The sequence below is a fragment of the Mercenaria mercenaria genome, chromosome 5, assembly GCF_021730395.1.
Source record: "Mercenaria mercenaria strain notata chromosome 5, MADL_Memer_1, whole genome shotgun sequence".
NCBI lineage: Eukaryota > Metazoa > Mollusca > Bivalvia > Venerida > Veneridae > Mercenaria > Mercenaria mercenaria.
Window position 1 is genome coordinate 58,805,970 of NC_069365.1, and position 12,307 is coordinate 58,818,276.

A 12,307-nucleotide genomic window follows, 5' to 3' on the forward strand; every position below is an offset into this window, starting at 1 on the left:
GGGTGGTAATAGTTGTGAATAGTTATGATATATTTGTCAGTCCCCAACGAAGTGTTACTAGACAAAATTGCTCACCTCAACCCCCACCCCTCCCCCCCCCATCACTAAAAACCTTCCACATCCAAAATTCAGGTAGATGTACAAGTAGGTGACACGATGTGTCACTTTTAAATAACAAGCTTTTTCATAATTTATAGATATAGGGCAATATGCGTGCGTCCGTTTATGGGACTAGTTTTTGTCCAGATTATAACTTTGCCGCGCATTTGAAAAATACTTAGATGGATTCTCTAGAGCAAACAAAATATCTCTATCTGAAAGGTCACTGCCGTATTTGGCTGAAAGGTTTGGAGCAAGGGTCATGCTAACAAGAATCCATCTAACTGTGGCAAGTATATAGTATTTTCCCAATGAACGGCAACAAATAGTTGATGGACGGACGGACTGGCAGGCGCACTCACACACGCACGCACGCACGCACGCACGCACGCATATTGTCCCCTATCTATCTATATGTCATAAAATAAGTGTCACTGATGTATTGAAGGTTGGAGTGGCGGGGATAAAGGATGGGTGGCGGGGGTGGTGGGGGAGGGATAAGAGTGAGCAGTATCCTCTGGTAATACTTCATTAAGGACTAACGAATATTGATAGTCTAATGTAATTCCGTTCGCCGGGGCGAGATTCGGTGAGGCGACGTTTGGCGGGGCGACGTTCGACGGGACTACGTTTGTCGGGTGACGTTCGGCAGCGCAACGTTTGGCGGCGCGACATTCGGTGGGGGGATGTTCAGTGGGGGTGGCATTCGGCAGGGCGCCGTTTGCCGGGCGCCATAACGACGTTCGGCGGGACGACAGAACGTAATAACGAAATGGCACAAATCAGCCACCATAATTATCGTATACATGTAATGCAATTTCATTTAATGGATGTAGAGCGCATCCGTGTATACCATATTATTTTTCTTGGAAGTCTAAGATTATATATAGATTTTAACCCAAATTACAAAAACGAATAACTTTAACCTAGATTTTCCGTAAGTAGTATACACTACGCATACAATTATACAGCATATGGTAATTGTTAAAATTGACAGATTAAAAGTAACAGATAAAACGTATAGGTCACAATTCAATGCATGTTCTATTTTTTACAAACACAAAACTACTGAAATATGTAACATTAAATTTTTAATGTCGTTTTAATACTAAGTCTTAACTGTTTAATAGTTGTTAGCAGAAATATGTCTCAATACTTAAGCAGATTTCACTAGGATAAGATAATAGAGGTCAAATCAGTAAGCTGAAAATAATTTTATTCCATTTATAAATGAAAATAGCAGGAAGCTATTTAGGTTTTCAACCTTCAAAATTTGACAAAACTACTGTTTCGAGCGCTAGCACACAGAGGAGGTAAATGAGGTGAGCCTAGACTGAACACATTCAGCAACGATTACACCGACGTATCTTTGTATGGAGTAGAAACCATAGGCGGGCTCGATTCGTATAAGAACGGGCTATCCCGATCATACGATTGGTTCACCGAAATGCGCCGTGATGTTTCGGGTTATTTAGCTAGCAACTAGCCCGACCGAAACGTGCACCAATTAGGCGAAATCGGTGTACCGGGGTACACAATCGAGCCCACCTTATAATCATACGTTTTCAGATACTAGTCAGCACAAGTTAAGATTTTAATGAAGTGGATTTTTTGCTGATAATACAAGTGAAGACCTTACTAACGTTGTTATTACTATGACAATATTTTCAAACTGGACTCGACGAACAAATGTTTCCATATATTAGGTTACACTTTTCAAGCATTTTCAGAGTACTGTTGAGGTAATGAAGTTTCCTAAGAACGTTGTTGCTACGGACTCAAGTATGAATAAAACATACGCACATTTTTATATTATTTAAATACACCAGGTTTCATTCTCGTTATCAAACGCGAAAATACCTCACAAAATCAATACCATTGATTTCTTCTCAATAGATAAAATACGTAAGCAGTCTACTGGCATTTAATGTAGCATTTAATTCACAGTATTGCAACCAGGAAGTAAATAAGAAAAAAAGAAGGCCACTTTGGATATTTATTGTCGTTCTTCACAAATGTAAGTGGTCATATTTGCTTTGCTTAATGCTGATAATTTTCTTTAATGTTGTTAACTTGTTAAACATTATTAAAGGGAACTTTAACTGATCATGTTTTTATTTTGAAATGCCTTTTTAATATAACATTACAAATAACCTACGTATATTACACCTACTGTTTAAGGCATCCGATTTGGAAACTTGGGGTCGAAGACTCGCTGGTCCGACATGACCGGTTGGTGAGCCACCAGCTGCTAAAGGAATGGTCAACGATTGCCCTTCTGCCCAGTGCTAGTCATTTAAGGAAATAAGAACGGTGTTGGGTAGGGCATGGCAGTTGTAGCTGTATATAAGACATAGGTGTTGCTTCTCATAACTCAAACATACATATCTGTATATACATGTATCTCATTTATTATCAGTGTATGCCTACTTATGCTGCCTAATACAATTATAATATACATGAAAGATATATTCAAAATATACTCTATGTTTTCACTCTGTGTTTTCACATTACTGTGTACAGAAAGACACTTATATTTTGGAGTTGTTTTTCTGTATAATACAGTACGTCAATTTTATTTGGGACCTCTGTGGTTGATTGGTTCAAGGACTTGCCTAAACTGAGCTGTTACTCCGAACTCAGCTCCCGTCACTAGCTGGCTTACGAAAGGTCGGTGGATCTACTATGGTGTCCGCCCATACTTTACTCTATGCCCGGAGAAGTATCCAGGATCTTCCTTTACCATGGCAGTTACATATATTTTCCTAACTCAACAACAACAACAACAACTACTAAAACCACAACAACACTATATTTTACCGTTACGTAGGATTGGTCTGTAAATAAAAAAATAACGTACGAATTCAATCAATTCTGTAACTTATCATGTACATATTTTTGTAGCGTCTTTTGCTGGTTTATTAGAAAGTAAGAAATGTCTGTCGAAACATAAAAATGGGCGGATGCGTCTCCTCTGTCGGAGATGAAAAGGCACAAGACGAAAAACATACAGATAACATAGATGCTAAGGAAGAAGAGAAAGAGGCGGACGTAATTTCTCCAAGAACGGTAAATTTCTTTAGGAGTACGCCAACGTTTTCGTAAAAATCAGTGATTTTATCAGATATTATAAAAAATTAAATAAACAAAATGCAAAACATAGTAATTTAGTGAGTTACAGGAAATAATAACATGTATCATAGGAAGACTTTTACAATTTGTTTATTTTGTCGAAAAGCTCTCAGAAACGTATTAAATGAGATTACCATTCTAAAATACCTTTATAGTATACGCTTATTGGATGGCAAACAATAGTCAAAATTATTGCCGGAGGTCCGAAGGAGAGAAGGTCAATAATTTTGACTATTGGCCGACAAATCATTCAATAAGTCTTTTATTACACGACGTCAGGCATACATTTTCTTCAAGTTTTGACCGATCATTAGCACAAACAACCAACCGGCGATTTATATAAGGAGCCATATAATGATATGAGCCGCGCCATGAGAAAACCAACTTAGTGGCTTTGCGACCAAACGCAAAGTCTGGTCAGGATCCATGCTGTTCGCTAACAGTTTCTCTAATTCCAATAGGCTATGAAAGCGAACAGCATGGATCCTGACCAGACTGCGCGGATTCGCAGGCTGGTCTGGATCCATGCTGGTCGCAAACCCACTATGTTGGTTTTCTCATGGCACGGCTCATATTTCCTTTTTTATTTATCAGAGCTTTATCTGCATTTAATATCTTTGTTATCTCAAGCTCTCTTACATAATTAGAAAAAGTGATGCACCCATGCTTTGATATTTGGTAATCTAATACTATATACATCAAAGTCAACCTTCTATACATTGAAACAGTTTAAATAAATGTTAGCTTACAAGCAAATCCTAAACTGATCGATCTTGTTCATGCACAAATCATTAATCTTGAAATGAATATCTCAACATGCAGATATCCGTACAGCCGATGGAATCTAGAGAAGTTACTGCGGCAACTGTAGATCCAAGGTCCCACGCGAAGACACAAGACGATGTTAGTGTAGGCCTGGCAAACACCCTTGTTGTAAAACAAGATGCACGTCCGCAACCTCACACGACCTCGCATGTTAACCACACCAATGCTACGGAAATACACCGTGATGAACTGGTTACGTCTACATCTGACAGATATGAGAAAGGCACACAGGCAAGACACTCGCAGGGTTACCGCAAGAAAGACGGGTATATATTTGTTTTATTTGTATTACCACAATTCATAAAACTCAGCTGATCTTTTACTTATCTTTTGTTAACGTGAGATATATTCCGTTTGCAAAACCTGAAATTATTCAGTTTTGTATCAGATATCTGTAACCGAAACTGGAGTCGTCATAGGCAACCCGTATTGATACAGAAGACGCAAAAGGTCCAGTCCAGAAATCAGTTGAAAAAGCGTTGTTTTTCTTAACTTTTAATGCAGTTTTATGACATTTTGACAACATGAAAACCTTTGTATTTTAAATACACGTATGTGTTTTTTAAGAGGTGAGGTCAGTTACAGAAATGAAGACACAGGAACAGTCGACCTTAAGTTACAGATACAGGAACTGAGGTATGTACAGGGGCGTAATGATTCTAAATGTAACGAGTGATTAGTACAAAATAATATGATTTAATTATTTTCAACCAACCAACAGCCTTTATTTCATTCACTGATAAAATATAGGATTTAGTTTGCAACCGCGTATTTCCATACTAACTGTTCAACTATATGCTAGCTTTTGGTCCATAACGGTCATTTGAAGCGTAGTTATAAAATAGTTATTTGACAACTCTCAAAGGGCCTGGGAGTAGAGTTATCCAAATCTAAAATATGCAAAGATCAGGATGTAGTCAGTATGCAGTGTTGTTGAACTGAATTTTAACTATGTGGTAAGGATAACACAGGATGTAGTGTGAGATCAATTACATTCAAAAGGTCAATAAATCTATATACATTTTCTTCCATGTCTTGTGTTTACAGGTTAACATTTATTTTCGAGTTGTTATCGGTTTTCGCGGATATATGCTTGCAGCGTTCTCAAATGAGCGTGTTTTGGCAGGGTATATAGAAATTAATGATATTTCAATTTTTAGACAAATCATGGAAAATAAGTGTTCTCGATGTCCGTAGTGTCTTCCTTATATATTTGTTTTGTTTTATTCATTCAGAAGCATAACATTTGAACCGGTTATTATTATAATTGCTTATCTGCTTTTTGTTGGGTTTAATAATTATAGGCGACATTCTAGCTTTTGGTAGTAGAAGAAGGCCCGGTCTCCACGAGTGGCGTTATGGCTGACACGGGCGGTACCTGGGTAGAACCACCGACCCTCCAAAAACCTGCTGGATGGCTTCCAAACATGAAATAATACTACACCCATGCAAGGTTTCGAATCAACAGCAGTGAGGAGCTAGTGATTCGAAGTCATCAACATTAACCACTGGGCCACTGCATCATTCTTGTGTTATAACGGGAGAAGTAGTAAAAATACCACTTATTCCTACTTAGCTATATTTTATTAATAAATAACCCGGTAAACCATTTTATTTTGCATACCTTTTAATTAAAAGATTAGAGTCTGACACGGACATTTTTCTTCGCAGAATTTAAGACAGCATTGTCTGTAACTAAATTTTACACCGGTGCAAAGTTTCATAATTTTTCAATTTGTCGTTTGTTGCACAAGTACATGTGTCTAGAAGATTTTGTTTTATATAAATAATCTTGCTATCTATATGTTTTGCTTTCTGATTGCCTTATGCAATAGGATCGAGCGCAATGAGATGTTTAAGTTAAATAATGAATTCATGAAGGAAAAAGAACACCTTTGGAATTCACTGGTACAAAAGGAGAAAGAAGTCGACGAACTCCGAACAAGGTAACATGTTTAACTTTGCATTTTTTTTGAGAAACTGAAGCAGAGATATGTACAGAAAAATGTCAATGGTTATCGCGATAGTTCAACAACAAGGTAGAATTCTGCGTCTTAGATTATGACCAATAAATAGAATTGTTGCTACGCGTGATCAATATGTAATACCTGAAGAATGATGGTAGGAATGCAAATGAAACATTGATGGCAATTAATGTATAATTCATGAATCTATTAATACGTGACTGTTTATGAAAATCGACGGTCCATAGTTTGAGCTATTGATCGGTGTATACTAGTAGTTCAGCACTAAATGCTATATCTGATGTCCTCCCTATAGTAAAGTATTTATGGAGTTTCTAGCCAGGCAATAGTTTTGGGAAATGTCACACGGATATTATATACATCTGTAAACAAAATAAAATTGTAATTCTTCAGAAATTGCTTCTCTTTTAGACTTCTAGATAACATGACGGCTTTGGTATTTTCTTTCCTTAAAGATTGAGTCGAGTTGCCTCTGAACGTCTCACAGATAATAACCCGAACGTAGCGGATCTTAGCGATCCAAATCGTCCGGTGAAAATAGCAGACACATATACCGAGGTTTACAGTAATGAATGGAGTGATGCTTTTGAAGATCTAGTCGACACTGGGGATATAACTGATCAAGAAGCAATACAAATTTTACTGGAGTTTATCGAGGTAGGAAACAGATTGCCGTTTTTTCATTTTCTTATAAGTTTAAAATAATAATTAATAACAGTAATGCAAACTACTGCAAGATATTGAGATATAAATTTTTAAACCGCAATGACATCTTGCCTGATTTAGATACATACTGATTTTACTTGTTTATAGATTCATCATTCAGCATGCTTCATTTTGACATTACATTTTCTTTATCATCATGTGCGCCAGCGTCATTCGCAAGTTCTTTATCTGTCTATTATACCTCCAACTGGCTTCATTACATTGCATTTTATGCTTCTTTGAGATTTGCAGCCCTCTTTGATTGTCGTGTGAGGGCCGTCAAAAGCAGTCCCGAAACGAAGCACAGTGTTGTTGTTGTTATTTCTTATACTTTGTGATCATGAAGTCGATTCAATGTCATTTAAAATAGAGCTCAACTTGACGTGATGTTGGAGGCACGAGAGCTGCTGTACACATTTTTTCTAACGGACACATCTGTCAAACTGGGTCTCTTTCTATTTAGGTTGAGATGTTTAAATGGAATTTGTTAGTTCGTGATTCACTCCGCTCGTAAACTTCTGCAGAGACAGAGAAATATTTCAGAGCGTTTCTTGGAGTACTTTCTATAGTCGGCGACAAATGTAAATGAATGAGTTACGTTGGGACAGTGTGTTGATATATCGCTCTAGGCCTCTAACTAAGCTAACGGACTAATTAATAGACGAATTCTCCAAAATATGTGCAGCACTCTTTTATACAACCAAACTGTTAATCTCTGCGCTAAAGCAACTTTCATTTATTTAACAGAATATCTACAAAATGTGTCTTGGTGTTTCTACAAATCATGCAAATGACTTGAACACAAATATTCTATTGTTCACTGGTCATATCTTTAGAGGAGCTGATATGAAGGTAAGATTAAACATATATACATACCCATAAAATGCAAAATCATAATGCGCAATGTATGTCTTATATCAAAATATGAATGAATCTTATTGTACATGATCAACTTATAAACAGATATTGAAACTCCTGATTGAAAAATCAACAAGAGAGGTCAATGATAGAGTTACTATTCTGAACACACTTCAAATTAAATTTAAATGTCATTTGTGAAATATTTTGCAGAAATAATTTAATAGAAATGTTTTTTTTTTTAGATATCTACCAACCTTTCAAGCGCTATGAAGCCATTTAAAGATGAAAGAAGACTAATGTATAAAGAATTCCTGCCAACATTATGCACGGTAATGTATTACTTTGTTTTTTAAAATTATTGTAAGTTGAATAGTTTTTCAGTACTTCTGGTGTCCGTTTTACTTTTTCTATTGCTTCATTTGTGAACAATGTCTTATTAGGTACCTTCAGCTACAGTCATTATTATATGTATCAGCAGGTATTATTGATAATGATTATTACTGTTATTAGTATCATTACTATATCATTTTATTAGTATTTTGACTATGGACATAATGGTGTTAGTGATGATGTTGATGATACTAAGGTTGAAAATAATCATACTTTGTTGATGATTTTATCTGTTTAAATCAACATGCCGTAAGGCTATGAGCTGTCTTACTACAAAAATGATCAAACTGCTTTGGAGAATTTTGAAGTTGGCGAAAGAAACATTTGAGTTTGAAAGTACACCGTCAGGTTGATTACTGGCAAAAATATATAATATTCTGTGGTCTGGCAATGAACATAGCTGTATCTGATATAAAAGGCAAACGATAAGTTTACTTCTGAAATCCTGTTGCAATGTCCTGAGTATTTATAACTGAGTTTATAATGAATATGGCTTTTTACCGGTTCTATTTAAACGCTTTTATTCAAGGAAACGAACAAGCTTAGAGATATAAAACTGGTGAAGAAGAAGTACAGAACAAAAAAGCTTAAGAAATACCTTGATACTGCTACAGAACTTTGTTGGCTTATGTGTATTCAAGACCCACCAGTGCATCTATACACAGATTGTAAACAGGGACATAAATTTGATGAAAATAACTTCAGTGCGTTTACAGTGCGAGGTACAACGGTCGATTATTTAGTTTGGCCAGCTCTACATTTGTGCCAAAATGGACCAATTTTGAAGAAAGGAGTAGCACAAGCTAAGGCAACAAACAAAGAAAACCGTACAGAAAATAAAACCAAACTCTAGCAGGAACTCTGAAAGTCAGTGCCATGACCAAAATGCACAATCACTTTCATTTTAAATTATTATAAATTCTAGATCTTCTGATTACCTTTACCTCATTAAATTATTTGAAAGAAATAGTGATATATCTTTTTGATCTTTTGGTGAACTTTGTTCCTGCCAGTATATAAATAGAACGCCGCTTTTACATTTTTACATTGACATTATTAACTTGAAAAACCCAACAAACAAATAGCCATTACAAAGGAATTGTTCACATGTATACTACTTATTATGACATTTATAGAAAAGCAATGGGTTCATTGGTGTTTCACATCTCGAAATACAACTACCCAATATATACAAATGAAAACACTTTTTTTGCAGACTGCATAATATGATTATCTAGCGTGCCGTTTGCGTTCAAATGAGCGGACAAAACATTTAAATACTTAATTTTTTTATATGCAAATCTGTTGTGTAAAGTTGGTTGTTTCTATACAGAATAGAACCAATAACACATTTTAAAAATGTTCTCCCGTCTGTATTGTGAACCAGCTATGTCGTCTAAACATTGATAAGGAGGCATCTTGTTAGTACTGATAACTGTGCTAACAATGTTTTATGTACTCCTGTATACTTAATTATTCTAAGCTGTACGAGTCACGTATTAATTCAATTCTTACTTCTGAACCACATCAATCGCTATTACGTGCAACACTGTTGAACTTTATAAGTTGTAATATTGAAAGATATTTGTACTGGGCGTAATATATACAGACCATGTTGACAGAGTAGTCTTAGTTATCAAATTTCAGAATAAAACAGGACCGTACAACAGATTTAAAAAAAGGTGTACAGTCACATGTATGCAGTCTTCCTTTTTGTTTTTGAAAAATAGTGTTTGGTAAATTATTTAATTTATTTCTATTTGCGTTCGGGTTGTAGCATATCCTTATCTTATGTCCGTAAAATCTGTGGGCGAAGACAGCTTAAGTACGATTGCGTGTATTGCCACTTTGGCAAGGGAGAAAACTCCATCGACCTACGAGCAGTATTTGCATGGAGTTACATCCACATATAATGTACGAGAGGTGTTCGAAAAGAATTGCTTATTTTTATTTAGAACGTTCAAAACTTAAGTTATCACAAATGTCTTTATTTCATGTCCTCAAAATGCTCCCTATGACTAGAAATGCACACTTTCAGTCGATGAATCCACGTCCGGAATGCGTCCCGGTACGCTGATTTAGGCATACTAGTAAGTTACTTGTAAACGGCAGATCCAACCGATATCTCCGTCCGGCGAGGAAGGTTTTCAGTTTCGCAAAAAGGAAGAAGTCACAAGGGGCAAGGTCTGGTGTATATGGAGGGTGTGGTAAAGCTGTTACCTTCTCTTCTTGCAAAAAATGTAACAATGGCAGACGTATGGGCTGGGGCGTTATCATGTAGAAATCGGACATGTTTGAAACTCGTGACTGGGCACTGTTTCTGATAGTATTCTTTGAATTTCTTCAATACCACATCTTTGTAGTATTTTTGTAACGCTTTTGCCCTTTTTCACTGGCACCTGTATTGTAACGCCTTCACCAGAGAAGAAGATTGCATACAAAACATTCTTTGCACTTAACTTGCGATTAGCAATTACTGATCTTTTGCTGTTTTTGGTGGCCAAGATTTTATTGCTAACCTTCCTAACAGGTTCAAAATAATAAACCCAAGTTTCATCGTCAGTGACCATGGTGACTACGTTTGCCAATTTCTTTTCATCATACATGTATATATTTTGAGGAATTGTTTGGCTATTTTAACTCTTTGCTTCTTTTGACCATCACTTAACATGAGGCACCCGCCTTGCAGAAATCTTCCTAACATTAAAGATATTCTTTATAATGTAATGAACTCTTAATAGTGAGATGCCAACCATTCTTGCTATATCAGGTACTGTATACCTAACATCTCTTTCAACAATTTCTTTAACTTTTGATACATTTTCGTCACAAGATGCACACTTTGGCCTTCTTGATTTGGGTGCATTTTCGATCGACTCTAACCTAGAAGCAAATTTCTTTTTCCATCTAAGAACCGTGTCATCAGACACATTAGCAGATCCGTAAACAGCAGAAATTTTTGCAAGTATTTGTTTGAAAGAACAACCTATCTTAGAGAGTATTTCCTCCTTCATTGCAACACATTTACCAACCATTTTTACTACAGTAGTCAACGATTGCGTGTATTCAAATGGAAAATTATCTATCTTTCAATAAGATTTTGCGGCACATTTACACAAGTTTTAGATAGTGCTATACAGGTATTATATTGATTTGTTTCAAGTTCCACGTGGATATCGAGCAACGACACAAAAAGCAATTCTTTTCGAACACCCAACATATATACAAATATTAAATTCTGTGAGCTGAAGCCTATCAATACTTTTAAAATGGCCATTTGCGTTCGTCCTAGCCAGTAAAAACTCAAATGCCCGAATCAATAGTTACACTTAAATCTGATATTGTCCGTAAGTATTGACCTGGCACTCATGAATATTCCGTATATTTCCGTAAATTAATTTTCGGTGTCCGAACATAAATAGCGATATAACTAAATATTATATATATATATATATATATATCGTTCTTAATTGATATATTGTCACATGTGCAGGTAGCTGTGCGGACAAAGCGTTTACCTGCCAATATCAGGATTGTGGGTTCGAGTCCTACGTCTGACCATATCTTTTATTTCCCCCAAAGTTTATATGCAGACTAATTACTACTCATTTGATCAAACGTATCGTGATATTTATGGTTCATTTATTAATAGTAATCACATTTACCCGTTGTAAAAAGTGGAATAAAATTGTTTTAAAAGTATCTTGGATAAAAAGACAAACTACCTGTCACCAGCGTTCCAGAAAAAAATACAAGAGAAAAGAATTAAAATTCATGAAATATGATACATAAAATAATATAAACGATACCATTACATTACATTAAATTGAAGAAAAAAAGTTCTATTCACGTAAGTGATTTCGAACCCGTGGTAACGAACGAGAAAGTCAGACACGTTACCTCTACGCCACCGTGTCATCTGTTAACTTTACATGTTACTTTAGTAATGTAGATACTTTCAGGATACTAATATTGCGTAAATTAACGGAAACGCCCGGAAATATTGGCGAAGATTAATGAGTGCCAGGTCAATACTTACGGACAATACTATGCCCCAACGATAACTTGATATTTACAAACATGACTATAAATAGATTAAAATGGAACATAGGGAATTCAACATTTTCCTAACATGTTACAGTCTAAATACTTGCAGGTTTTGTAGCAGTTACGAATTAGCTCAGTGGTAAAGCATAGAGTCCATGTTCAACATATCTTTTCCCGTGTGGGTTCGAAACTCAGCACCGACATTTATTTTTTTTTTTAATTTTTATTTCACTTTTGCATAAAAATTAAGATTCCTTCATGAG

At 35.8% G+C, this 12,307-nt stretch overlaps 1 protein-coding gene across 2 annotated transcripts; it reads left to right on the forward strand.

The window, feature by feature from the left end:
- The first annotated feature begins 1,680 nt into the window (after positions 1–1,680).
- Positions 1,681–9,361, forward strand: LOC123557345 (uncharacterized). Of its 2 annotated transcripts, none has more exons than XM_045348766.2 (9): positions 1,681–2,116; positions 3,025–3,168; positions 4,054–4,322; positions 4,624–4,692; positions 5,892–6,002; positions 6,497–6,698; positions 7,494–7,598; positions 7,850–7,936; positions 8,527–9,361. In XM_045348766.2, exons 2-9 carry the CDS (start codon positions 3,055–3,057, stop codon positions 8,848–8,850), a joined length of 1,281 nt encoding a protein of 426 aa, XP_045204701.2. In that variant the 5' UTR covers positions 1,681–2,116; positions 3,025–3,054; the 3' UTR covers positions 8,851–9,361. The 2 variants fall into 2 exon arrangements, with proteins under 2 accessions (XP_045204701.2, XP_045204700.2); XM_045348765.2 differs by having other exon boundaries at positions 1,683–2,116; positions 3,004–3,168.
- Positions 9,362–12,307: the final 2,946 nt, after the last annotated feature.

Bases quoted from the DNA above. Each gene is read 5' to 3' on its own strand.
- LOC123557345 (XM_045348766.2), top strand. From the start codon at position 3,055: ATGGGCGGATGCGTCTCCTCTGTCGGAGATGAAAAGGCACAAGACGAA. The intron at 3,169-4,053 runs GTAAATTTCTTT...CTCAACATGCAG, and splicing joins ACGTAATTTCTCCAAGAACG to ATATCCGTACAGCCGATGGA. The intron at 6,699-7,493 runs GTAGGAAACAGA...TTTATTTAACAG, and splicing joins TTTTACTGGAGTTTATCGAG to AATATCTACAAAATGTGTCT.